The sequence below is a fragment of the Mustela erminea genome, chromosome 19 (genome assembly GCF_009829155.1).
Source record: "Mustela erminea isolate mMusErm1 chromosome 19, mMusErm1.Pri, whole genome shotgun sequence".
Taxonomy (NCBI): Eukaryota; Metazoa; Chordata; class Mammalia; order Carnivora; family Mustelidae; genus Mustela; species Mustela erminea.
In genome coordinates this window covers 1,262,109-1,288,444 of record NC_045632.1, presented here as the reverse complement: position 1 = coordinate 1,288,444, position 26,336 = coordinate 1,262,109, and the positions used below count along the sequence as shown (strand labels likewise).

The window sequence follows — 26,336 nt, the reverse complement described above, 5'->3', positions numbered from 1 at the left end:
CTATTACCTACTCCAATGCATCAAGGAACACAAAGTAAATTATCTAAATTTGTGCTTGAACCACTCTTTTCCTTCTTCCTGTGTTGCCCTTTTGTTGTGAGCTAGCACCCTGCAAATTAGCCAATTTATATACACTGGTGCCTCACCACTTAATTTCACCTTTCGGTGAAATTAGCACTACACAAGTTTAAAACTCCACCTCCTTCCATGCTTAAGAGCTGGGATCTGGACACGGTAACTGCCCCCACACCACTCTCCACTATGCCTGCCACAACCACATCAGCTCCAATCCTTTTGTTCAACAATCCATGCTACACTCTCCACTATCCCCACATCACTACACCACTTCCTCCTTTCCTCCACTTGCTGGATAATATCTATAAAACAGTTAACATGCTACCCAAAAAATAAAACTCCAACAATGCTGGACCAGGCACCTCAGCTTGGGTAAACCACTTATACAACTAATTCCCACGCCCTTGGAGGTCTTTGCTATCCATATTAACCACTATCCTCTTTGGTCACCTTCCAGTTCCTTTACTTCCCCCAGCACTTCCTCAGCCTCACCAGGCTCTTCCTCATTATCTTTTGCTTCACAAACCTCATGCCCTTCCTAGCCTCTACCAACAACTGTTGTTATACACACAGCTATTAAAAGTATATGCCCCTTATGTGTGCACTAATGTACCCACAACAGGGTACACACAGGCTATCTTTTAAATCTATTATAAATTAGGCCTCATTTTTTATATACCACATTTATATAAACACCACAATTTTTGGTATAATAGGCACACACACTAGGTCCTTTCAGTTCTGTGCCACAGTCTTAGCACCTAGAGGCCAACCAAACAATGTCACAACTCCTGGCAGACCACATATATCAAAAAGCCCAAGATTTAGAAGGCTTTAATAAGACAGAAAGTTCTGTAGCTGCTGTAGGAGCCAATAACATTGCCTTGGCATCTCAAGGTAAATCCTTGTAGGGAACCTCTGGCTGTATGTAGGTCAGTAATATAGAAAAAGTCTCTAAAATAGTTCAATAGATGAAGCAACAAATCAAAATAGTCAATGATTTTGCCAAGTTACTATCATACTCCAAGAGATTTCTTGAATCCCCACTCAGATCTTCTCTCAGATCCTTCCTCTACCAGGTCTTTTATCTGGCGCCACATTTTCTTTCATAAAACTATCAACCAGGCGCCTGGGTGGCTCAGTGAGTTAAAGCCTCTGCCTTCTGCTCAGGTCATGATCTCAGGTCCTGGGATCGAGCCCCGCATCGGGCTCTCTGCTCAGCGGGGAGCCTGCTTCCTCCTCTCTCTCTCTGCCTGCCTCTCTGCCTGCTTGTGATCTCTCTCTCTCTGTCAAATAAATAAATAAATCTTAAAAAAAAAAACCCACAACTATCAACCAGATTATTTTGGTCAACTTTGCAAATGTGCCCTCTCGAATACCAGTTTATTTACAGAGATACCTGAGAGGTTGCCATGCTAGCCCAAACGTCAGAAGCGAATTGTGAAGAAACTTCGAAATAGGAAAGAAACTTGGACATATGATTTAGTGTCTGCCAATTATAAGCTTCATCTCCTGCCCATGTTCACTGCCTCCTTCATAATTCTGATAAGGTTCACCTAGCACTCCCAAAGTGCAACCTTCCACCATTTTTAAAACTTGTTCAGGGAGAACTTCCACTGTATAAAGTACCTGAACACTGACCATTCTTTCTGTTCCGGACCTTCTCTTAGACAGCTATCCCCTCTACCTTAGATCATCCCAAAGCACTACCATCATGAGTTGTGTTACCCAAATTTAACGATGGTGAGGGTACTTCCTTACATCACAATGAAATTGCTGTAACATGTATATCAATTGCATAGAAAAATAAAGCTTCTTGCAGATGACATGATTATCTACACAGAAAGCTCCAAGGAATCTATACAGCATGGCAACTTTAACTAATACCCAATTTTGGCAAGATCATAAAATACATAAAACAATCAACTGCATTTTTATATACCAGCAATAAACAATTGGAAATTGAAATTTGAAAAATTGTACCATTTAATTTAGCACCAAAAAACACAGAGTATTAGGTATAAATCTAATCTAATAAAATATGTGCAGAATCTATGTGCTGAGAACTACAAATTATTGACAAAAGGAAATGGAAGCGTCCTAAACAAATAGGCAGATACTCTGTGTCTGTGGCTTAGAATATTCAATATTGCTAAGATGCTAAGTCTCCCTAAAGTTATCTATATATACTCAATGCAATCCCAACAAAATTTCCAGCAATTAGTTTATTTTTAAAAATCACAAAACTTATTTTAAAAATTATACAAAAGTTAACAAATTAAAAAGGCCAAAACATTTTGAAAAAGAAGAATGGAGTTGGAAAACTCATACCATCTCATTTCAAGACTTAAATAAGGCTACATATTGGCAAAATGATAGACACATAGATTGATGGAACCAAGCAGAGGCCAAAAGAAGACCCACACGTATGATCAACAGATTTTCCACAAGGGCTAACAGAAATTTGATGTTAAGAGGATACTTAGTAAGTGGATGTTCACAGACCAAAAACCACGGTCCTTGACCTCACACTTTATAAGATGAACTCACATGGATCAGAGACCTAAATGCAAAAACGTGAAACCATAAAATTTTTAGATAAAAAAAGGAGAAAAATCTTAGTGACCTTGGATTGGGCAGAGTTCTTAGATCTAAAACCAAAAGCACAATCCATGGAAGATGAAAACAGAACGTCATCAAAAACAAAATTTCTACTCTGTGAAAAACACTGATAATGGAATAAAAACAGGGGCGCCTGGGTGGCTCAGTGGGTTAAGCCGCTGCCTTCAGCTCAGGTCATGATCTCAGGGTCCTGGGATGGAGTCCCGCATCGGGCTCTCTGCTTAGCGGGGAGCCTGCTTCCCTCTCTCTCTCTCTGCCTGCCTCTCCGACTACTTGTGATTTCTCTCTGTCAAATAAATAAATAAAATCTTTAAAAAAAATGGGAATAAAAACACAAAACACACAGAGATAAAATATTTGCACATGTAACTGACAAAGGACATATGCCTGGAACACATAAACTCTCAAAAATCAAGAACAAGAAAACAGTTCCCAGAGAAAATAGATACACATACAGGACACATTCAGATATAAAAGATGCCCAACACAGTCATTAGGAAAATGCAAATTAAAACCAAAGATGCCACAATAAACCTTTTCAAATGGTAAAAACAAAACCCTAATATGCATTGATGGTAGGAATGCAAACTGGTATACCCATTTTAGAGTTGTTAGCTTTCCATACAGTTAGACATACTACACAATTCCACTATTTAAATTTTTACTAAGACAAAGAAAACCTGTGTTGACACACATACCTCTTTGCAAATATTTATCACTGTTTTCTTCATAATCGCTAACAACTGGAAACTCAAATATCCTTGAATTCATAAATGAATTCATCCATACACGATTCATCCATACACTAGACTACCATTCAGCAATAGAAGGAATGACTACAGAGCCACACATCAAGATTCATGACTCTCAGAAGCATAAAGTGAAAGAAGCCAGACTTGAAAGATTACATACTGTATGATTCCATTTTAGGACATTCCAAAAAAAGTAAACTATGCAGACAGGAAACAGGCAGATGGCTGGCAAAGGCAGGGAGAGGAGACAGGGAGAGGGGTTGACTACAAGAGTACAAAGGAATTTCAGGGTAGGGGGTCGGTCTTGGAAGTGTTAAACATCTTGATTGAGTTGGTAGTAATACAATAGTAAGCATTTGCCATGACACAGAATGATATACCTAAGAGTCAATTTTACTATACCAACTATTCCCTAATAATAATTTTACAAAAAATGTTAGCTTGTAGAATTTTCACAGATGTCTTTTATCTCACTGAGGAATTTTTATAATGGACAGATTTTGTCAATCTTACTTTCCTCAATCTACTAAAATGACCATATATTTGATCAAGAGAATCCAGACATAAGAGAACACACATTGAACCAAAGAACAGACAACTAATGTGAGGTATAGCAATCAAACTTGATGCCACTGGAGGTGGGAATGACTAGAAATGTACACAAGGAAACATTCGGGTTTAATAGAAATATTGTATACATTGATTTTGGTGATTACATAAGTGTATACATTTGTCAAAATTCATGAAGTTGTAAAATTGAGATTTATGCATGTTACTGCATGCAAATTATACCTCAATAAAATGTTAGCATATAAAAGTGCTGGTCACAACCCACTGAAGTGATTGGGGACCTACTGGCAGGTTGATAAACACTAGTTCACAGGACCTGTAGGGTTGGGAAAATAAGCCCATGGGTACAACTTAAATGTCCTCCAAGCCTTGCAGAATTCCTCTTCTAAGCACATTTCACAGAAATTTTTAGAGAAGAACTGAATAAAAATTTCACATATGACCATTCTCCCTTTCACTCATTTAACATTACTAAATACCTACCATGTGTTAGGCACTGAGAAGACGGAATAGATTTGGCAGTCAACAAATCCCTATGCTCTTGCGAGCTGATACTCTCATGGAATATAAAATTCTGGCACTTCCCTCTCAGCCCTTCAGTCAACTTCAGATCAGATGCGTCCTTCCTAAGCCTCACTTCCGTCTATTATCTGCTAAATGTCAACGTTCTGAATGAAGTCCTTATGTCACTGCCCTCATGAGGCTTTTCTGCTGTGTGGTCACCCAACCACTGTGACATGTCAAGCCCTGGCTAAATACTGACTCTTTTATAAAATGCTTTGTCTTCTAGGACAGTTCTGATAATTAGACTATTTCAGCACCCATTTGAGGTATTAAAACATATTTTATGGAGCTTCTTTCCTGTGCAAATTGTCTGGAGAAGGCAAGTCCTTATCACCCTCATCATCAGCATGTACTCGCTGATGAATTATAAGACTTGAGCTCCAACTGAAGCCCTTCCCACATTCCTCACATTTATATGGTTTTTCTCCAGTGTGAACTCTCTGATGGGCTTGAAGGTATGAGCTCCAACTGAAGACCTTACCACACTCCTCACATTTGTACGGTTTCTCTCCGGTGTGGACCCTCTGGTGGGCTTGAAGATAGGATCTCTGTCTGAAGCGCTTACCACACACATCACACCGGTATGGCTTCTCTCCTGTGTGGACTCCACGATGAGCCAGAAAATTTGAGGCCCGACAGAATCCTTTCCCACACTCCTCACACTGATACGGTTTCTCCCCCGTATGGCACCTCTGGTGGGCTTGAAGCTGCGAACCCACACTGAAGCCCTTCCCACACTCTGCACACTGATAGGGTTTCTCTCCCGTGTGGACTCTCTGATGCACTTGAAGACTTGAGAACTGACTGAAGGCCTTACCACACTTCTCGCATTTGTAGGGTTTCTCTCCGGTGTGGATTCTACAATGAACGTTAAGATCTGAACTCCGGCTGAAGCCCTTGCCACACGTCCCACATTTGTATGGTTTTTCTCCAGTGTGGCCTCTTTGATGTGCTAGAAGATTTGAGGCCTGACTGAAGCCTTTCCCACATTCCTCACATTTATAGGGTTTCTCTCCTGTATGGACTCTGAAATGAATGTTAAAATCTGAGCTACGACTGAAGCCCTTTCCACATGCATCACACTGATATGGTTTCTCACCAGTGTGGCCTCTCTGATGGTCCAGAAGATTTGAGGCCCGGCAGAAGCCCTTCCCACACTCCTCACATTTGTAAGGTTTCTCTCCAGTGTGGCTCACCTGATGGGCCTGAAGGTGTGAACCTACACTGAAGCCTTTCCCACACTCTTCACATTTATAGGGTTTCTCGCCTGTGTGGATTCGACAATGAATATTAAGGTGTGAGCTGTAACTGAAGCCCTTGCCACATGCCTCACATTTGTACGGCTTCTCTCCAGTGTGGATTCGCTGATGAGCCTGTAGTCGCGAACGCCAGCTGAAGCCCTTTCCACACTCTTCACATCTATAAGGTTTCTTTCCCATGTGGGTTCTCTGGTGGACTTGAAGATATGAGCTCTGACTGAAGCTCAGCCCACAGTCCTCACATTTATAAGGTTTTTCTAATGTGTGGACTATCAGAGGAGCTTGACAATGTGAGCTTTTCCCGACGTTCCTCCCACATTCCTCATATTTGTGTGAATTCTCTCCAGTGGAGACTCTCTGGTGATGGTGAAGAGATGACCTCTGTCTTAAACCCTTAAACGATGTGTCATACTTCAATGATTTCTCTCCACTATGGACCCTCTGATGGGCTCTAAGGCTTGAAAGCCGACGGAAGGCGTTTTCACATTTTTCACATTTATAGGGCTTCTCTCCTACATGGGCTGTCGGGTTAGTTTGAAGATGACAGCGCTGAATGAAACCTTTCTCATGCTCCTCTGCCTGGTAGGTTTTTCCTCGTGAATTCTGATTAAAGCCTTTACCAAACCCCTCATCTTTATAGAGTACATCAGCTCGTTTTTCCAACTGAGAGCCAGTTCCTTGAATACTGACCATGGAATCTTGGCACTGGGCTAATTCCTTTGTAACCTGTTGCCAGATCTGCGAGCAGAACAGCTCTTCATGTGGCAGGAACTTTGATCCAATTTCTTGAAGAGTCTCCAGGTCATTTAGATTCTTGTCTCCTAAAAGAATAATGAGAATTTAGAGATGAGGCATATAGACACTTGGTTCAGAGATGTCAGGGCTATAAACTTAGGTCCATTGAGAATCATACTAAGTTTTACATGGAAGAAACAGGTTAGAAATTTAGTGGCTGCAGATCAGGATTCCTAGGGAGTCTCTATAAAGATGAAGCTGCACTTTACTAAAAGCCTTGTCTTTGCTTTGGCATGTCTGATAAATAGCTTCCACATAATTCTTCCCGTTGTACGCACATATGACCAAATGTTCAAAATGTTTAGTAAAACAGACAGATTATCAGAAGATGTCCCCAGGCAATGCTGAAAATCTTTGCTTGAAAATTATTTCACTGCAAGTCTATTCTATGTTAGAAGCCTTGAGCACTGGGTTGGTTGTAAAGACACGTGTTTGGGAGAAGCTATCTTATCACATAAGTGCCTAAAATTCAGAGTATAAGCAGAGAATGGCCTTTCACCTCCTACTGGGAAATATTCTTCAGGACAGTAATGGGGGAAGAGGTTTACAGTACCATATGTCATTCCAAAACCTCACAGCAATAAAGTTCCTATCACCTCCAGGGGGGAAAAAAGTGACAAATCAGAAGTTTAATCTTTTACACCAGAGCAAGAACTTGTGAGGAGGAAATGAACAGAGTATGGTACAGATTCTCAAAGTCAATACTGGTCAGGAAGAGTTATGTTCTCCTTGGAACTCTGTTCTACCAATAGACACACACCTAGCTACCTGCTTCTTTTCAAATCACACCTTATCCACGAGGCCTCTTTTCCCATCCAATTTCCAGCAGTAAATTCTCCCTATCCCTCAATACTCCTGGCCATCTGCCTGGCATCTGCTTTACCCCGTTTTGTTTTTATTTTTTTGTTTTTTGGTTTTTTTAATATTTTATTTATTTATTTGACAGAGAGGTCACAAGTAGGCAGAGAGGCAGGCAGAGAGAGAGGAAGAGAAGCAGGCCCCCTGCCGAGCAGAGAGCCCGATGTGGGGCTTGATCCCAGGACCCTGGGATCATGACCTGAGCTGAAGGCAGAGGCTTTAACCCACTGAGCCACCCAGGTGCCCCAACCCCGTTTTGTTTTTAAACAGCACATATTACATCTGACGTACTATATATGTATGTCCGTTATCTTTTTGTTTTATGTCTTCTCCCACCTGAACACAGCAGCCACAAGGACAAGCATTGTCACTGCTCCCAGAACCCTGTCAGTATCCAACAAAGACATGCTGAAAGAATATGTAAGTCCCAGTTTGCCTTCTTTATGGAGTTTGAAGTTTTTTTTTTTTTTTTAAGATTTTATTTATTTATTTGGCAGACAGAGATCACAAGTAGGCAGAGAAGCAGGCAGAGAGAGAGGAGAAAACTGGCTCCCCGCTGAGCAGAGAGCCCGATGCGGGGCTCTATCCCAGGACCTTGAGATCATGACCTGAGCTGAAGGCAGAGGCCTTAACCCACTGAGCCACCCAGGCGCCCTCTTATGATGTTCTGATTTGAGAAAAGACCTACATGAAGGAAGGGAGAGGCTGAGAGGATGACAGAGAGAAAGGGCACTTCTTACAGAAGAAAGAACAAGTAGAGAGAGGCTGATGAAGCAGGGCCGTGAGGGGAAGAGTGGAGCGCCAAAACTGGATGGAACAGACTGACATGGGGGCAGGTGACAGGTCACGTGTGCGGAGTGATGGGGGCAAAGCAAGGAGCAGGAAGTGGGACATCATAAGCCACTTGAAGTACTCAGCTTTTACTCTGAATGAGTTAAGAAGCAACCAGAGATTCAAGCAGAGGACAGGATCTGACAAACATACAGAAGAATCACTTCGAGTGGAGAATGACTATAAAAGAGCCAAGGAGGGGAGGAAAAGCACGAGAAACTGCTGCAGAGTTCACAGGCCCGGCCTTGCTGTGGAGGCGACAGGAAGCACGGCCGCGCGGCTCTCACCTGCGATGCCGCGGCCCTGGGTTGCTGTCTTTCTCATCTGAAGCTTTTCTCCCCTCTCACACTGGAGTATTACATGTGGGATGAAGGGCTGATGCCCTGTCAAAAGGCAAGGACAAACATTTAAAGTTTAAAAATTACTAAACTACTAAAAATTTTCTAAAGTTTAAAAATTACTAAACTACTAAAAATGTTCTAACCATATCATTTTTAGGACATTAAAATCAGTGATTTCCAAACTGTTAATTACAACCCATCAGAAGACGATGTTTGATGCAAAAATCCAGGATATGCGGGCCTTACCTGTAAATTACTGGAAAAAAAAAAGTCTGTTTTCTTCAGACTCTTTCCACCATTTCTCACATGATTTTCAGCAACGTGCAGTTATTGCCAAGGACTCGACTATTTTCTACCCTATTTCATTAAAAATGCTGGTCCAAGGAGAGCCTGGGTGGCTCAATCAGTTAAGCATCAGACTCTTGATTTTGGCTCAGGTCACAATCTCAGGGTCCTGTGACTGAGCCCTGCATTGGACCCGATGCTAGGCGCGGAGCGTGCATGGGATTCTCTCACTCCCTCTCCCTCTGCCCTTTTGCCCATTTGCACATGCATACATACACTCTCACTCTCTCAAAAAAAAAAAAAAAAAAAAAAAAAAGCTAGTACAATACCCTACATATATGTCATGAGAGATGACCACAGCAGTCACTGAATCAATTTACAGCTCATTTATAAAACACACTTTGATGAGAGAAGACCAGAGAAATGTCATCCAGTTCAAGAGCTCCAAAGGATACACGCATCCAAGGATACAATAAACACTGCAAGGGACTGAAGTCCACAGGGCACCTGTCCTCACCCACAGACAGCAGGTTCCTGAAGTTCTCCAGCATCACGTCTCCGTACAGCTTCCTCTGGGCGGGGTCCAGCAGCCCCAACTCCTCCTCCGTGAAGACCACCGCCACGTCCTTGAACGTCACTGCCTCCTACAACACCAAGCACACGCAAATTCAATCTTGCACCCAAAGGCTGCTGGGAGGAGCACTGAGAAAACTGGAAGGGATGTGTAGGAAGTAGTTTCAGATTCCAAGAGACGAAAGTCAATTTTACTACAATATAGGTAAAAATTTCAGGTAATACATACTGTATCACGTTAGATTTTTTTTCTTTCCAAAATAAATACTAAAAAGAACTTTCAAATAAATATTAGCTTCCTGTCTTAATTATTTTCTTAGAGTAAGTTCCAAGAAGGAAAAAAACTGCAAAATCCAAGAATATGCCACTTCAAAATTATTATGTACGATGGCAGGTTTCCTCCTTTTCAACTTTTTCTGTATTTTATTCTTCCCCTCAGAAAATTTAAGTAGCCCTAATTCTCCACACCAGACATAACACTGAATATAACCAACGTTTTTAAGTCCTATGTAATCTGATTAGTAAAAAACAACTTATTTTTCATTTTGCGCTTATTTGCCACTTAATAAATGATCACATTTTCATATATTTACTGGCCATTTTTATTTCTTCTTCTTTACTACCTTGCCAGTCAAAGTCCTTTGCTCATATTCCAATCAGGGTTTTATTTTATGACTGTAAAATTTCTACTAGAGACTTTAAGCTTTTTTTTAAAAAACATATATAAAACATATTTTAAAAAACATACATAAAAAACTCATGTTTTGCTATTTTTCCTGGATAGCTCTGTGTACGGCATGGTTTCTCAACCATGAGAAATGTGACAGTACTCACATTTGGGGCCAGATAACTGCTTATTGGGGGGGTTGTCCCCTGCCTTTTTGGCAGCAGCCCTGGCTTCTGTGCAGTAGAGGCCGAAGCCTCCCTCAAGTTGGCAACACCAGAAATGCTGCCAGACACTGCCTGGGGGCAAAAATCACCCATGAGTAAGACCAGCTGGTGTGCAGTAGAGTCTTAACTATTTTACATGGAAACTGTGTGTTCATCATAGGAGCCCTGCATGTCCAGGAGCCGTGAATGAGCAACAGAGATCCTAAAGGAGCCACTGAAGAGTGACCATGAAGAGGAAGTCTCATTAGCTGTGGTGTCTTCTGTATACAACAGCAACTAAGCACACACAGAAAGGCCTAAGTCCTCAAGAAGAATTATTTTCCCTTGCCTCCCTCTTTATCCAGAGTCTTTTTGGATCCGTTGGACCTTTGGTTTCCTGTGTGAGCCTAAGGAGTTTTCTAAAATTCTACAATCCTGTTTCTTTGGAATTAACATGCAGGGGCGACCACGGACTGCCTCTTGAGGCTGGTCGGAAACTAAAGGCAGTAAGAAAAGCATCAGTATGTCTTCCTATACTAGTACTTTTTAAAATTAAGAACACTGGGGCGCCTGGGTGGCTCAGTGGGTTAAGCCGCTGCCTTCGGCTCAGGTCATGATCTCAGGGTCCTGGGATCGAGTCCCACATCTGGCTCTCTGCTCAGCAGGGAGCCTGCTTCCTCCTCTCTCTCTCTGCCTGCCTCTCTGTCTACTTGTGATCTCTCTCTGTCAAATAAATGAATAAAATCTTTAAAAAAAAATAAATAAAATAAAATAAAATTAAGAACACTATTACTTTGATAAAAAAATAAATCAATAGGTAAATAAAAAATATAAATCAGGGGCACCTGGGTGGCTTCGTTGGTTAAGTGTCTGCCTTCAGGTTAAGGCATGATCCCAGGGTCCTGGGATCGAGCCCCACATTGGGCTCCCTGCTGGGCGTAGAGTCTGCTTAAGATTCTTGCTCTCTCAAAAAAAAAAAAAAAAAGATTCTTGCTCTTTCTCTCCCTCTGCCCCTCCTGCTCATTTCCTCTCTAAAACAAATAAATAAGTTTTTTTTTTTTTTTTTTTTAAAGGACTCTAGTTTTCTTATGGGAAAATACAGAAGAATATTTTCTCCATGTGACACACCAGTTATGCCTGGCTACACTAGGCCAAATCAGAGTGTTCTATGTGCAAAATCCCCAAGGTACCCCTAGCAAGTGTCCTTTCTCAATTTAGATTCCTAAAACATTAAGAACAAAGAATAGCAAATGCCTCAACCTCAAAATTACTTTTTGAGGAAAATGGTTATGTTAGGAACATATTAGTACAATATTCTTTCAAGTATGTCAAAATCAGAATTTATTATAATGTCACTTTCCTGGTTTTGCTTTTTTAAGCTTTTATTTAAATTCCAGTTAGTGGGGCACCTGAGTGGCTCAGTGGGTTAAGCCTCTGCCTTCAGCTCAGGTCATGATCTCAGGATCCTGGGATCGAGCCCCACATCCGGCTCTTTGCACAGCGGGGAGCCTGCTTCCCCCCTTCTCTCTCTGCCTGCCTCTCTGCCTACTTGTGATCTCTGTCAAATAAATAAATTTTTTATAAAATATCTTAAAAAAAATAAAATAAAGTAAATAAATAAATAAATTCCAGTCAGTTAGCATACAGTGTAATATTAGTTTCAGGTATACTATAGAGTGATTCAACACCTCCCTACAACACCCGGTGCTCATCATAACAGTGTTCTTTAACACAGTAAAAATTCTAAATGACCAGGGCGCCTGGGTGGCTCAGTTGGTTAAGCATCTGCCTTCAGCTCAGGTCATGATTCCAGGGTCCTGGGATCAAGCCCCATATCAGGCTCCCTGCTCAGTGGGGAACCTGCTTCTCCCTCTGCCTGCCCCTCTCCCTGCTTGTTCTCTTTCTCTCAAATAAATAAATAAAATCTTAAAAAAAAATTCTAAACTACCTAAATGTCCAAAAATGGGGCAAAAGTTATGAGACACACACACACGCACAGACACACACACACAGAGTCCATCAATTCAAGGGAATATGATATAGCCATTAAAAATGTAGGGAATAGGGGCACATGGGTGGCTCAGTGGGTTAAAACCTCTGACTTTGGCTCAGGTCATGATCCCAGGGATCATGATCTGGGATCAAGCCCCGCGTCGGGCTCTCTGCTCAGCAGGGAGCCTGCTTCCTCCCCTCTCTGCCTGTCTCTGCCTACTTGTGATCTCTGTCTGTCAAATAAATAAATAAAAAAACGTAAAAAAAATGTGGGGAGAGGGCGCCTGGGTGGCTCAGTGGGTTAAGCCGCTGCCTTCGGCTCAGGTCATGATCCCAGGGTCCTGGGATCGAGTCCCGCATCGGGCTCTCTGCTCAGCAGGGAGCCTGCTTCCTCCTCTCTCTCTCTGCCTGCCTCTCTGCCTACTTGTAATCTCTCTGTGTCAAATAAATAAATAAAAAAAATGTGGGGAATAAAAAAAACTAGGAACTATAAATATTAATTAATTAGAAAAGCATAATTTGAAAATTTTAACTATATAACTACTATAACTGTATGGTTACGAATGCATATAAGGAAAAGAACATGGGAAAATGAAAACAGTTTTTGTAAGGAAAATATAGTAAAGTGGGAGGATTTTTTCCACTGCTAGTGACCTTTCTCCTCTATTTTACTTGTGAAATTATGAAATAAAATAACAAAAATTAATCTACACTAAAATAAAAAGCAGCAATCCTCTGGCACAGAAGAGATTCTGAAATGCCTGCTATTCTGTTTAACCATTTTCAAGAATGCATCTAATCGCAGAGAAATGAGACAATGGTTTAAAATTTAGAAAGGAAGCCCAACTCACCTTGAACTTGGTCATTTTGCCCTCGTCCTTCTAAGGAAGGGCTGAGTCCGGAGAAGGTACAAAAGGGGAAGGAGAAAAAAAAAAGCCATCAGCGTCTGGCCAAGACTGTCCTTAACCCATTCGACTAACGTATTATCACTACCCATATTTCATGCTTCACATCAAAGAGCCATGGTGCCCTTTCCTCAGGGGGCTTGATGGGCAGAGGATGGGCTGGATTCCTGAGACCACTGATCCCTTTGGCTGAGAGCCCCTGCACAATGAACAACCTGCCCAAGCACACACAAATTCTCCTTGTCGCTTTTAGGGTATGAATCTGATTCTAGGGAGCGTGGATGTGGAGAATTAAATACCCAGGTTGAGAAAGTAATCACCGGGGTCAAATGTTTTAGGTTCACTTACTAGCTGTGAAATCTTCGACAAGTTATTAATGTCTCCGTGCCTCAATTCTTTCATCTGTAAAAATGGAGGGATTAACAATGCTTATTTCATAGGATTGTTTTAAGAATTAAATCAGCAGGTACAGGACACACAGAACACTCTTAGGGTATCTTATTTCTTAGTAGCTGTAGAAAAGCAGATAATATTCACTAACATAAAAGCTGTCCTCATAAATGGCTTCTATCAATGGAGCCTTTGGAGGCTGTCGCTCTGTTCTACAAAAATCACCTTTAACCTCCGAAATATACTATACTTTCTTGGTCAGCATACTTAACGCGATGCCTTTGCAATAATATTTAAGATTATGTGGATGACTTGTTTTCCTGCATAAAATGAACAGAACCTAAAATTTACCCTTTTAACCATTATTAAATTTGTTATTATTATTATTATTATTCACTATTAAGTTCATTAACCGCATTCCACCATCCATCTCCAGAACTTTTTTTGCCATCCTCAACTACAACTCTGTACCCATAAAACAACAGCTCCCCATCAGTCCGCCCCTCAGCCCCTAGTAACCAATACTCTACTCTCTCTCTGTGAATTTTACTATATGGACACCCGTGGGCTTTTCTGTTTTTGTTAACAGAGGACTGTTTTTTGAAAGATATGAGACCTTGTCAAATTTACTGTTAAAAGCAGGACCTTGAAAAAGACTCTCAAAAGCTTAAGAAGAAGTAATAAAAACCTGTGACTCAGGGGTGCCTGGGTGGCTCAGTAGGTTAAATCCTCTGCCTTTGGCTCAGGTCATGATCCCAGGATCCTGGGATTGAGCTTCGTATCGGGCTCTCTGCTCAGCGGGGAGCTTGTTTCCTCCTCTCTCTCTGCCTGCCTCTCTGCCTACTTGTGATCTCTGTCTGTCAAATAAATAAAAATAAAATCTTTAAAAAAAACAAAAACCTGTGACTCTGCAAGACTTATCTACCCATAAGTGAGGTAATCATTGTCATTATGTCATTCAAACTAACAAGGTATAATAATCCTAGTAAATAATTAAAAACAACAAAAACAGCAGTGCGTGGCTTTAACTGAGCACCAAGTACGTGTCAGGGACCTTACGAAGCACCTGGCACACCGTTTGGTGAAGGTACTGCCCACATACCTATGATGAAGTTACTGTCGCACAAGTCGTGTGACTTCGGTCCAACTGCCTACACCTCTGTGTCCATCCTCAGCTACAACAAAGAGATCAAAACAGAATTTCAGCCAGAGGGTTACTGTGCTGGAATAAATGAGCTAATCTGTGCGATGCCCCTGGCACGGTACCGGCATTTTGGAAGTTCCCACTTGATGACGAGGACTGTGGCTTCTGTTTAACAGATGAAGAAGCTGAGGCTTGATGAGGTTAAGACATACAGGCGGAAGTGGAATCCAGCTCTCACACCAGAACCGGTATTCTAGATGCTTCTCTGCTGCTTCTGAGGACAAAAATACACTGATGGGACTCCAAGAGGTCTCACAGGAAGAGAAACGAGAGCTGAGAGTAGGGTTGACAGACACGGAAACGGGGAGACGACTCTGAAGCCAAAGGATCTGCTTGAGGGAGAAGAGAAGAGCGCTGTGAAGGGTGTAGGCTCTGGAATCAGACCACCAGTGTGTGAATACTGCGTCCCCAACTTGCTAATACTTTGTGTCTCAAAGTGCAAGCTAAAACTGGAGATAATAATAATGGCAACAATAACATTACCAACCTCAGGGGAAGGGAAGTAGGTCTAAGTAACTATATGTCAGACACTTGGAACAGCATCTGGTGGCTTAAACATGCAACACAAGTGACTCGTATGGCTGCTCGACATGGAACACCCAAGGAACCCCTTCCTCGGGGTAGAGACAGGCAGAGAGTGGGTTAGATTCCTGAGATCAAGCCTTTTCTAGCTGAGCACCTCTGGGTAGTGAACCACCACCCAACCACACAGGTGGCCTGGATATAAGTTCTTCTTTTCACTCTCAGGGTAGGACTGATTCTGAGGAGGGTGGAAACTGAACATACATTAATCAGGTTAAGAGATTATTATTGGCCAATTGTTGGTTAATTTGTTACTTATTAGTTAATTACTATTAGTTACTCCTCCATCTTTAGATACAGGAACCCTAGTATGGAAAAGGGCAATGGAAAACTTCCCAATCTTGGCAGAAACAGGCTTCTGGGATCTGTGCTTCACTTTGTTCTGACTCTATTTGCCCAAAAACTTTTGCTCAGTAAGAAGTGTTCTGCACGGAGCGCTTTCCATCACTTCTGGGAAAAGGGGGATAACTGGTAAATCAATCTTGTAATTAATACTGACTCAGCTTTGTAGCTCAAGCACTTGAAACAGTGCTTGGAACAGAAACTGCTCAGGAGACACTCAGCAGTCCGTGTCAGGTTCTTAATGAATGAAGATTTCTTTGAGTTATTAAAAAAAAAATTTTTTTTTTAGAGAGGGAGGAAGAGAAGGGGGTGGAGAGGCAGAGGGAGGGGAAGGGAATCTTAAGCTGACTCCACACCCACCATGGAGCCTGACATGGGGCTCTGCCTCACAACCCTGAGATCACAACCTGAGCCAAAACCAAGAGTTGGACACTTAACCAACTGAGCCAGCAGGCACCCCTGAGTTGTAAAATTTGGGGGCTGATCCCAGGTGGGAGGATTTGGAGAGCAGGTGTTTTATTTCCAAGATTTTCCTCCAAGTCTTTCACAATATTTGCAAGACCAAGGTCAACTTTGGAAGGAAAAGAGCCTCTGGATTTTTTCCTAAGAATTTATTTCTTTATTTTAGAGAAAGATGGCAAGCACAGGTAGGAGGTGGCACAGAGGGAGAAAGAGAGAGGGAATCCCAAGCAGACTCCACATCAAGCCCAAAGTGGGGCTCAATCCCAGGACCCCGAGATTATAACTTAAGCCCAAATCAAGAGCTGGACATTTAAGCAACTGAGGCACCCAGGTGACCCCTTTTCTTTTCTTTTTTTTTTTTTAAGATTTTATTTATTTATCTGAGAGAGAGTCTGTGCGCATGCACACACGCTGGCACATACACATGCATGAGTTGGGGGGTACAGGGAAAGGGGGAGAGAGAGAAGAGCATCTGGATTTTTAAAACTCCCATCTCAGGGCCCCTGGGTGGGTCAGTTGGTTAAGAGACTGCCTTTGGCTCAGGTCATGATCCTATAGTGAGTCCCATATCAGGCTCCCTGCTTGGCAGGGTGTCTGCTTCTCCCTCTGACCCTTCCTCTTCTCATGCTCTCTCTCTTTCTCTCATTCTCTCTCTCAAATAAATACATAAAATCTTTTAAAAATTAAAAATGAACTAAAACTACCATCTCAGAAAGGTGATTTCTGCTTTTCGAAGTCAGTGCCTACATGGACCTGTTATGAAATCCACACAGTGTGTCCATCAAAATATTCAGAGCAACTAGCTCACTGCCTACATAATTAGCAATAGACAGGTTAGTTCATAAATTCTTCATTAAATGAGTTTATCAATTCACTGAACACTTATGGAAACCTCACTAAAAGAGATATAACTGGGGCACCTGGGTGGCTCAGTAGGTTAAACACCTGTCTTTGGCTCAGGTCATGATCTCAGGAGTCCTGGGAATGAGCCCCACATCAGGCTCCTTGCTCAGTGAGGAGTCCCTCTGCCCTTCATCCTGTTCATGCTAGAGTCTCTAGTGCTCTCTCTCTCTCAAATAAATAAAATTTAAAAAAGAAGAGAGAGAGATACAACTTGTTAGTTTGGTGATTATACATTGCTACCTGGCAGAGTAGGGTATGGGGTCCTCTGGGTCCCCTGAGGCCCACGGAGAAGGTTCTACATAAACATAGCTTTTGCTGAGCTGTGGGGGATGACCGAGTTCTACTAGACCAAGAGAAGTAGAATCACTGGAAAACCTCAAGAGAACAAATTGCTCTGTTGGGAATGAATACAAATCAGACGCAGCAACAGATAAGCAGGTGGGTGGGATTCAACCTCCCTTGATGTGAGTCCCACTTTTATCTGCAAGACAGCAGGAAAGCCTTGAGGAAGGGAGGGTAAAAGATCCCTTTGTCTTGCAATCAGATTATTCTCAGCAGAGAGATTGGAAGGGGAAGTGGCTGGGATCAGAGAGGACTGTTTGGAGGATGAAGTCAAGAATCATTTACTTCTTGGAGAGAGGGGAAGATGGTGGCAAAAGCAGGAGGACCCTAAGCTCACATCCTCCCATGAATACAACTGGATAACCTGGAAATTATCCTACATACCCCAGTCATCAACCTGAACAATGACATAACAAACTCACAAGTAAAGGTAGAAGACAAGAAGTATGGAGCCTTGGTTAGGGAGAGAAACAGATCGTGGCTTCAGTGGGGAAGAGGGAGCCATGGTTGTGGAGAAATGTGAGAGACAAGAAAATGAATCTCCCATAGCCATGGGCTCAGAAAGCAAGAGGGGCCGCATTTCAGGAGTTCTTGCAACCAGCAGGGCTGAAAGCCTGTATGTAGTCTGAAAGGTCAGTGGGCCTGGCTCAGGCAGAGCTGGAGACATCCTTCTTGGAAAGAAGGCAGGACAGAACACCTGCGGACATACAGCATGGAGGCAGCGATGGGAAGTGCAGAAGTGCGCCTGGGGCACCTAGTGGGTAGGTTGTCTGCTCATCCTGAGAGTGTGTTCCAGAGAGGCTGCATTCCTGGAGAGACCCTCCTGGAACAAAGAACTGGCAGGAGCCACTGGCCCTCCCTCACCCGTCATCATAAACACAGAGCCACTTGCAGGAACAAGCACAGCACTGACACTCCCTCTGTAACTTCCTTACACCAAGCAGAGCACACGCCACACTCATAGGAGACACTCCCCGAAGCACCAGGCACTGGGGAACAGAGGACACTACATGGCAGCACACTACAGGACTTCTTCTTCACAAAGCCATTACCCTCCAGTAAGGGAGATGTCACTGACTTTCTGAACACAGAGAAGCAGGCACAGACTTAGACAAAATGAGAAGACAGAGGAATCTGTCCCAAATAAAAGAACAGGGCAAGGCCACAGCCAGAGATCTTAGTGAAAGAGATCTAACTAACATGCCTGATAGAGAATTTAAAGTAATGGCCACAGAGATACTCAGTGGACCTGAGAAAAGAGTGGAGGACACTGGTAGGCCATTAACACAGAGCTAAAAGAATAACAGAGATAAGGGGCTGAATAAATGAAATGAGAAACACACTCAACGGAATGAACAGCAGGCTGGAAGAGGCAGGGGAACCAATTAATGACTTGGAAGACAGAGTAATGGAAAGTAATCAAGCTGAACAAAAGACAGAATAAAGAATTCTGCAAAACAAGAATAGACTTAGGGAACTCAGTGACTCCGTCAAACATAGTAACATTCAGATTATAAGAGATCCCAGAAGAAGAGAGAGAAAAGGGGGCAGAAAAGTTATTTGAAGAAATAATGCTGAAAACTTCCCTAATCTGGGAAGGAAACAGATAACCAGATCTAGGAAACACAGAGAACCCCCAACAAAATAAAAAAAAGCAGATCCACACCAAGACATATTGTAATTAAAATGGCAAAAAATGTAGAGAAACAAATTTTGAAAGCATCAAGACAAAAGTAGTTTCTGCGAGCACTCAGTAGGAAAGGAACTCAACAAAGACTTGCAGAATGACTGCTGCAATGAACAGCTGACAGATATGTCGTGTTGATCAGGGCCTTATTATTTATCTCCTACTCTATGCTATAGTCAGTTAAGCATCCGACTCTTGATTTCAGCTCATGATCTCAGGGTCATAAGATCAAGCCCCATGTTGGGCTTAGTACTGGGCGGAGAGCTTGCCTGGTATTTTCTCTTTCCCTTTCCCTCCACTCCTGCACAAGTGCTCTCTCAAAAAAAAAAAAAAAAAAAAAAAAAAAAAAAAAAAAAAGGCATGGTAAAAAGAGGTGAAGAGATAGCAGGAAGGGCTGTTGCAGAATAACTTTTTGTCATGGATGCTTCTCGCACATTTGACCATGAAAGCTGAACCAAGCAAGGGAGAGCCCATCATGCAGATATCTGGTACTGGAAGGATGTGGAATTCAGCCAGAGAGAAAACAGAAAATATTTTTTGTTAAGAAGCATGAGTCTGGGGGCGCCTGGGTGGTTCAATGGGTTAAAGCGTCTGCCTTCGGCTCAGGTCATGATCCCAGGGTTCTGGATCAAGCCCCGCGTTAGGCTCTCTGCTCTGCAGGGAGCCTGCTTCCTCCCTTCTCTCTCTCTGCCTGCTTCTGTGCCTACTTGTGATCTCTCTCTCTCTGTCAAATAAATAAAATCTTTAAAAAAAAAAAAAAAAAAAAGCATGAGTCTGTTCTCTCTACCAGTGCTTCTCAAATTTTAATGTTCCATGAATCAAATGGAGACTCTGGAAGGTACAGAAACCTCTGTCTCACCCCTAGAAATTCTAAATCAGAAGATCAAGGATGGAGCCTAAAAATCTACATTTTTAACAATATTCCAGAGGATGCTGATGCGGTTGGTTTCTGGGTCACTATGAGAGTAGCAACAATCAAAACAACCCTCCAGATATCCTCGGACAGACTAAAGACTTGAGGTTTTCCCCTTCAACTCTTCTTCTAACCACAACAGAGCAAAAAAGTTAAGAGAAAGTAAATATACTGCAATCTTCTCTTTCTCTCTGGTTCTAAAAATGGGATTAGAATCAAGGTTTGTTAGGATCGGAAAGAATACCAAGGGCACTCTAAGCACCTAATTTTACCCACAAGGAAACTCAAGCCATTCATAAAATACTCTCAATTTTTGCTGACATTTAATAGCAACTGACTTAGTACCTACCATGGTACCATTTCCACGAATGTTGTACATGTGCTATCTTATTTGATCTTCACAAGTCTAGAGATTGAGACAAAAATCATCCCCATTTTACAGGTAAAGAAGATAGAGCACAGAGAAATAGCTCTGTTCATGATCAACCAGTGACCAATAGAAAAGTCAAGATTTTCACCCAGAGCCTTACCTACTAGGACTGCGGTTCTCAACTTGGACAGCACATTAGACTCAAAAAGGAACTTAAAAAAAAAAAAAAAAAAAAGGGTTCAGGCCTTACTACAACTAATCAAATCAAGTCTGTGGAGGGGGGCGACTGAGGTGTGCACTCCTACACCCCTCCTACTGCCCCAGGCCACATTCTCATTGTCCGGTTAGGACACTGCACCAGGCACTAAGGAACCTAGGCAATATGGCGCCCAAGCCCTTGTCTTATAAGCAGTGGTTGTCAACTCTTGTGTACATCGCATTGTAAGGCCCAAGATTCCGTGTGCTGCCTATACAACTTTGAGCCTCACAGGGCCCAAAGGCCTAGCCATGAGTTACTCTGTTCTCTCCAGATACGGCCCTGGCCCCTGATGCTGGGGGAAAGGCTCCCACCCAGCTACTTCCTCTATATATGAACCAGGGTCTAGATTCAATACTATCTGACATCTTTTATTCCAACCTCACCAAGAGCCTGCTAAATCACAAAGCCAGTCTGTCAAAAACCCAGAGAGCACACAAGAGCCCTCATTCTCCTGACCACTGACCCCAACCTGCCTCTTTTCACTAGTACCCAATACAGATGTCTCCACCTGGTTATTTGCTGCCTCTCTAGTCATAAAAGCAAAACCCTCTTCCTCTCTCTGCTTCCCAACCCTGCATGTAACAGGCTTCATATGGTCCTATGTAGCAGGCTATGCCTCTTGGTTCTGGGGGAACCATAGTGTTAAAAACCTTCTTTCTCAATGGAGTGAACCTCTCCATGTTGCCACACAATAGCCTGTATAACTTTAAGACCCGAAAAAATTCACTCTGCCAACTGGACCAGATGCACCCCACTCAGTCCTCAACCTAACAGCCTTTACCTCCCTGCCAGCTGTCAAATTATTCAGACAAACTAATCACACCTTCCTTCAGGAGCGAAGGGTCACTTTACATTCCTGTCACTACAAAAACCCCCTACTACAGCCCCTGCTGGTTTACTCTATTTTGGGCGCAAGCCCCACACGGCCCTACACGGCATGCAGTGTCCTCCGCCCAAGGGCTGTGGGTAAGCTGCTGCCAATGACACCTGCCCAGTGTCGGGTGTTACGCCTTCAGCCATCTCATACTACTTAGAACAAGGATTCGCCTTCCTACACAGGGTGAATAGGAGGTGATCAGAACAGCCTCAAAATCACCCAGAAAGCTAATAAACACAAAAACCAAGGCTCACTGATACAGTAAAACTCCTAGATCTTTGTAGTCTCTCTATTTTTTACCCAGTTCCCTAAAGTGATTTTGAAATGACCATAGTTTGAGAACCACCATGTCAGTCTATCCTGCCTCTCCAGGAGTTGTCTGAGCTGCTGAAGGACATCCAGAAAATCAAGGGCAGGGTTAGACCTGGCACTCAGGCCTCCTAAGTCCAAACTCTCTGCTTCTCACCATTGTATGATGCCCTTGGAGGCCTAAGGAGCAAGAGTAACTCATGAATGCCCCTGAAGGCAAATCCCCGGAGTGAAAAGAGAGCTTCCATGAAGACCAGTGCGATCTGACAAATACAATGCAAGTTCCATAGTATAATTTAAACATTTCTAGTAGCCACATTAAAAAAAGTTAGAAGAAGCAACTGAGCTCAATCTTAACAATATATTTTATTTAACTCAATATATCCAAAATATATTCAGCCTACGATCAACATAAAAATTCAACCTGCAATCAACATAAAAATTACTGAGACATTACAGTCCTTTTTTTCATACTAGTCTTTGAAATACATTGTGTGTCTTACACTTACAGAACATCCCAACTAGCACTAGCCATATTTCAGGTGCTCAATTATCACATGTACCTGATGGCTACCATATTGGATAGTGATAACTTGAAACTTTTTAAAGCAACTGAGACCAAATAACCATTCCCCAGGGACTTTCTGGGTTCAAGACAGCAAATTAGTGTTAGTTATAAGTTTAACCAATGGCTATTACAGAAACTATTCATTTTTGTTCAACTGAATGATGGAACTAAAGTAGGGAAAATGGTAGGCAGGTGAAAAAAAGAATACCTTAAAATCCCCTTTGCCCTTTCGATAACTTGCTGCATTTTTCATGTCACATAGCTACCTATAATAGAAAAAAAAAAGTTAGTCTGTAATATGTTGAGGATTTACAACATCCTAAGCTAAGTCAAGCACTTTACATAGCATTTCTCTTTTAATATTCACAAAAACTTTAGGAGGTGGGTACTGAGAGTCCTATTTGGACAGGTAAGAAAACAGAGGCACAGAGAAGCTAAATACTTTGCCCAAGGTTATCCAGTCAGAGTGCCAGGGCTAGGTCTTAAACCAAGCTGCTCAAGTTTGATCCTGTTTTGCCCGCTACTGACTGCCCCCTCTCCTGCCCCACTGCTTGTTTTCTCGCTCTTTCTGTCAAATAAATTAAATTTTTAAAAAGATTTTATTTATGTATTTGACAGAGAGAGACACAACAAGGAACGGAACACAAGCATGGGGAGTGGGAGAGGAAGAAGCAGGCTTCCCGCTGAGCAAGGAGCCCAATGCAGGGGTTCAATCCCAGGATCCTGGGAACGTGACCTGAGAAGACAGACGATTAACGACTAAGCCACTCAGGTGCCCCAATAAAATCTTTAAAAAAAAAAGAAAGAAAGAAAGAAAGAAACATTAGCATCAACTTGTTTCTAAGAAAATTTGTTTTAGACCATGACATATTGGGCATAATGGTACATCAGCTTCTGAATACTCTTGAAAAAGTTGGTGGTATTCCGCAGCCCACCACAAGTGAGATCAAAGATAAGGAATGTGAATATAGATTATCTTCCTATTTTCTTTCCTAATCCCAGGCTGGGACTCCCCCTTCGATGGCTACTCACTGAATAACTCTTCTCTGCTAACTTCTAGGTTGCTGCTAGGCACTCTGGAAAGAATATGACAAGGTCCTGGAAAACAGCAGTCCCTGAAGCCAACAAGAGAGAAAAGAAATCAAAGTTATATGCCAGTGGCAAAAGCAACCTCAAAGGAGCAAAGACAACCCCTCATCTTCCCTAACTGCAATTCTTTCTAACCTTCTCCTATGAGTAATATTCTCATTGCCAAGACTGAAAACCTTAGAGTTGCTGTCGATATCTGTGATGGACTGAATATGACCCCCTAAAACTCTTATGTTGAAGTTCTAAACCCCAGTTCCTCAGAATGTGATGATATTCTGGGTTCAAAAGTCAGCAAATTAGCAGAATATATTATATTTGGAGATAGGCCATTTAAAGAGGTGATTAGCTTAAAATGAGTTTTTTAGGGCAGTCCCTAAACCAATCTGGTTTATGTCCTAGTAAGAGGAAATCTAGACACACAAAGGGACAAGAGAAGCAGGCACGTAGAGGAAAGGCCACGTGAGAGGACATAGCGTGAAGGCAGCCAAGGGAGAGGCCTTGGAAGAAACCAAACCTGCCAACACCCTGATCTTTGACCTCTAGCTCCAGATGTAACAAAATAAATTTCTGTTGTTTAAGTCATCCAGTCTACGGTATTTCGTTACACCAATCCTGATGTATTAATAAAATCTCCCTTCCACTGGTTTTCATATATAAACAATTTGTGATAGCTTTTCAGTCCCACCAACTCAACATCTGGGTTTGCTTTAAAATACTCAAGGAGAAAGGCACCTGGGTGACTCAGTCAGTGAAGGGTAGCCAGTGTCTTCTGGAGATTTTCTCTCCCTCTGCCCCTCCCCCTGTGCACGCTCTCTCTCTCTCTAAAATAAATGAATAGAATCTTTTAAAATACTCAAGGAGAGCTATGAAATGTATAAGCCTGATGATTCACAGACCTGTACCCCGGGGGGCAAATAATACATTATATGTTAATTAAAAAATGATTTAAAAAATAAAATAATCAAGGAGAAAAAAAAATATGTGTGTGGAGAGCAGAGAAGCAAAAAAAAAAAAAACTAGCAAGGATTGACTCAGGGTGATTGTTACATAGGAGCTCATTATATCATACTTTGGGTATGCTTGGAAACTTCCACAGTAGAGTTAAGGAACTAACTATAAATACTGGGGTAATAATATCATAAAATAAATAAACACACATTTAAAAACTGCTAAACAGAATGCACTAAAATGTTTTTAAAAACTGTCTATATTCTAGATTAGGAGTTATTCTTATTGCTTTTCTGTATACATTTTTATATTTTCTAACTTCTCTATGATGAGTGTGCATATCTTCCATAATGAGAACATGAACTATAAATATTGTTTGAAATAAAAGGAAATGAGAATGCTTCTAAAATTTTATAAAAAGACCAGACTCATGAATCCTGCTTTCAAAATACTTTACATTAAAATTCCAACCTACCTCTGTAACTTGATCCCAAATGACTTGACTCCTCTGCAGCCAGTTTCCTATGGTTAAATATTTATATAGCTTATTTTTCTGTTTTGTTTCCTAATTCCAATTTGAGGACTTCAAACTTTGGGGCCAAGGATATCCACACATAAGGCACACACACCCTGGATTCAAATCCACTTCACCCACTAGCGGTGTGACACAGGATAAGTAACTTAAGCTCCTCTGCCTTCATTCTCTCGTCTGTACAATAGAGGCAGTAACAGTATTATTCACTTGAGAGGGCTTTGTGAAGACTGCGTTAATTTTTATAAAACCCTCGGGACGATGCTTAGCACTCCAGGTGTAACCATGAAGACCATCACTCACGTCCTGTGCATGTTCTCCATATTTTCTCAATTATTTAACAGTTGCTCATGAATGAAATACCTTCTATCACCGTAGAAGAGGAAGACGAAAGCGCAGTACGGTCGCAGCGGGGCTCTGCTGCCAAGGGGTCCTCTTTCAGAAGTCAGGAGGAGGAAAAGAAAGGAGCCTGAGATGCTGCAGTCTGGTCTGTGGCCCTGCAAAAACCGCAGAAGGTATTTGTGGGGGACGCTCTCTTTCTAAAACACGAGTCAGAAGTAGTCCGGGCAGAGCCTCCTGTCCCGCATGGATGAGAAGAGCCAGTGCCACCTGGAAGAGTTTGCAGAGAGGTAACTTTTCTGACTACTACTGTAGTGTTTATATTCACAACTGACACCCTGCCACACGTCCGAACTGCTCCAAACAGTTCACTTACACCCTATGCCATGGATTTACAAGACAAATGTGTAAGGTAGGTAATATCCCCGCTTCCAAGAAAGGAAACTGAGGCACGGAAAGGTCAAGTTCTAGGAAGTGACAGAGCCGTGTGGAAGGGGAGGGGAAAGCGAGCTGGGCGGCGGGGAGCCGGGTCCGCCTCCAAGCCTGAGACCCGCGAAGCGCCCCAAACGTAGAGGCTCCGGCGAGGGGAAGGCAGGCAGCCGCCCCCGCCCCTCAACCTCGATCTCTGCCACGGACCGAGGCTTTTCCTCCCTGTGACCGAGGGCCCGGAGCCGCTGATCTCATGGCCAGGTCAAAAACTTAGAAAAGGTCGCGGGGTCCCGGGGTCCCGGGGATCACTCACCTCCCAGAGAGAAACGAAGGCCGCGACGTTAACCTCCCGCAGCGGAAATACCTCCGACTCTGCGGAGCTCCTGGACTACATTCCCCAGCATTCCCGAGAGGCACCGGGGCCGCTGTTCCGCCCCCGCGTGAGGCGGACAAGCCGGTTCCCACACCTACGGCCGGAATCCAATCCGGAGTCCACGAA

At 42.5% G+C, this 26,336-nt stretch overlaps 2 protein-coding genes across 8 annotated transcripts in view; both read right to left on the bottom strand.

Annotated features, from left to right (window-relative positions):
* The window catches only part of LOC116580333 (zinc finger protein 234-like), a 46,288-nt gene extending 32,626 nt beyond the window's left edge, over positions 1-13,662 (bottom strand). The window contains exons 1-2 of the mRNA XM_032326601.1: positions 13,641-13,662; positions 13,239-13,279 (exon numbers count right to left, since the gene is read on the bottom strand). Of these exons, the coding sequence (XP_032182492.1) occupies positions 13,239-13,253 (15 nt within the window). The 5' untranslated portion in view covers positions 13,254-13,279; positions 13,641-13,662. The remainder of the gene's footprint in view (positions 1-13,238; positions 13,280-13,640) is intronic.
* Positions 1-25,084, bottom strand: part of LOC116580330 (zinc finger protein 45-like) — an 82,238-nt gene extending 57,154 nt beyond the window's left edge. For 2 of the 7 annotated variants that reach the window (XM_032326582.1, XM_032326583.1), the window contains exons 1-3: positions 13,641-13,688; positions 13,239-13,279; positions 10,360-10,488 (exon numbers count right to left, since the gene is read on the bottom strand). In XM_032326582.1, the coding sequence (XP_032182473.1) occupies positions 10,360-10,488; positions 13,239-13,253 (144 nt within the window). In that variant the 5' untranslated portion in view covers positions 13,254-13,279; positions 13,641-13,688. Of the gene's footprint in view, positions 1-4,106; positions 6,664-8,613; positions 8,710-9,469; positions 9,597-10,359; positions 10,489-13,238; positions 13,280-13,640; positions 13,689-22,708; positions 22,767-23,532; positions 23,616-25,012 lie in introns of those variants that run through there. The other 5 variants (XM_032326581.1, XM_032326585.1, XM_032326584.1 and 2 more) reach the window with 5 other exon arrangements.
* Positions 25,085-26,336: the final 1,252 nt, after the last annotated feature.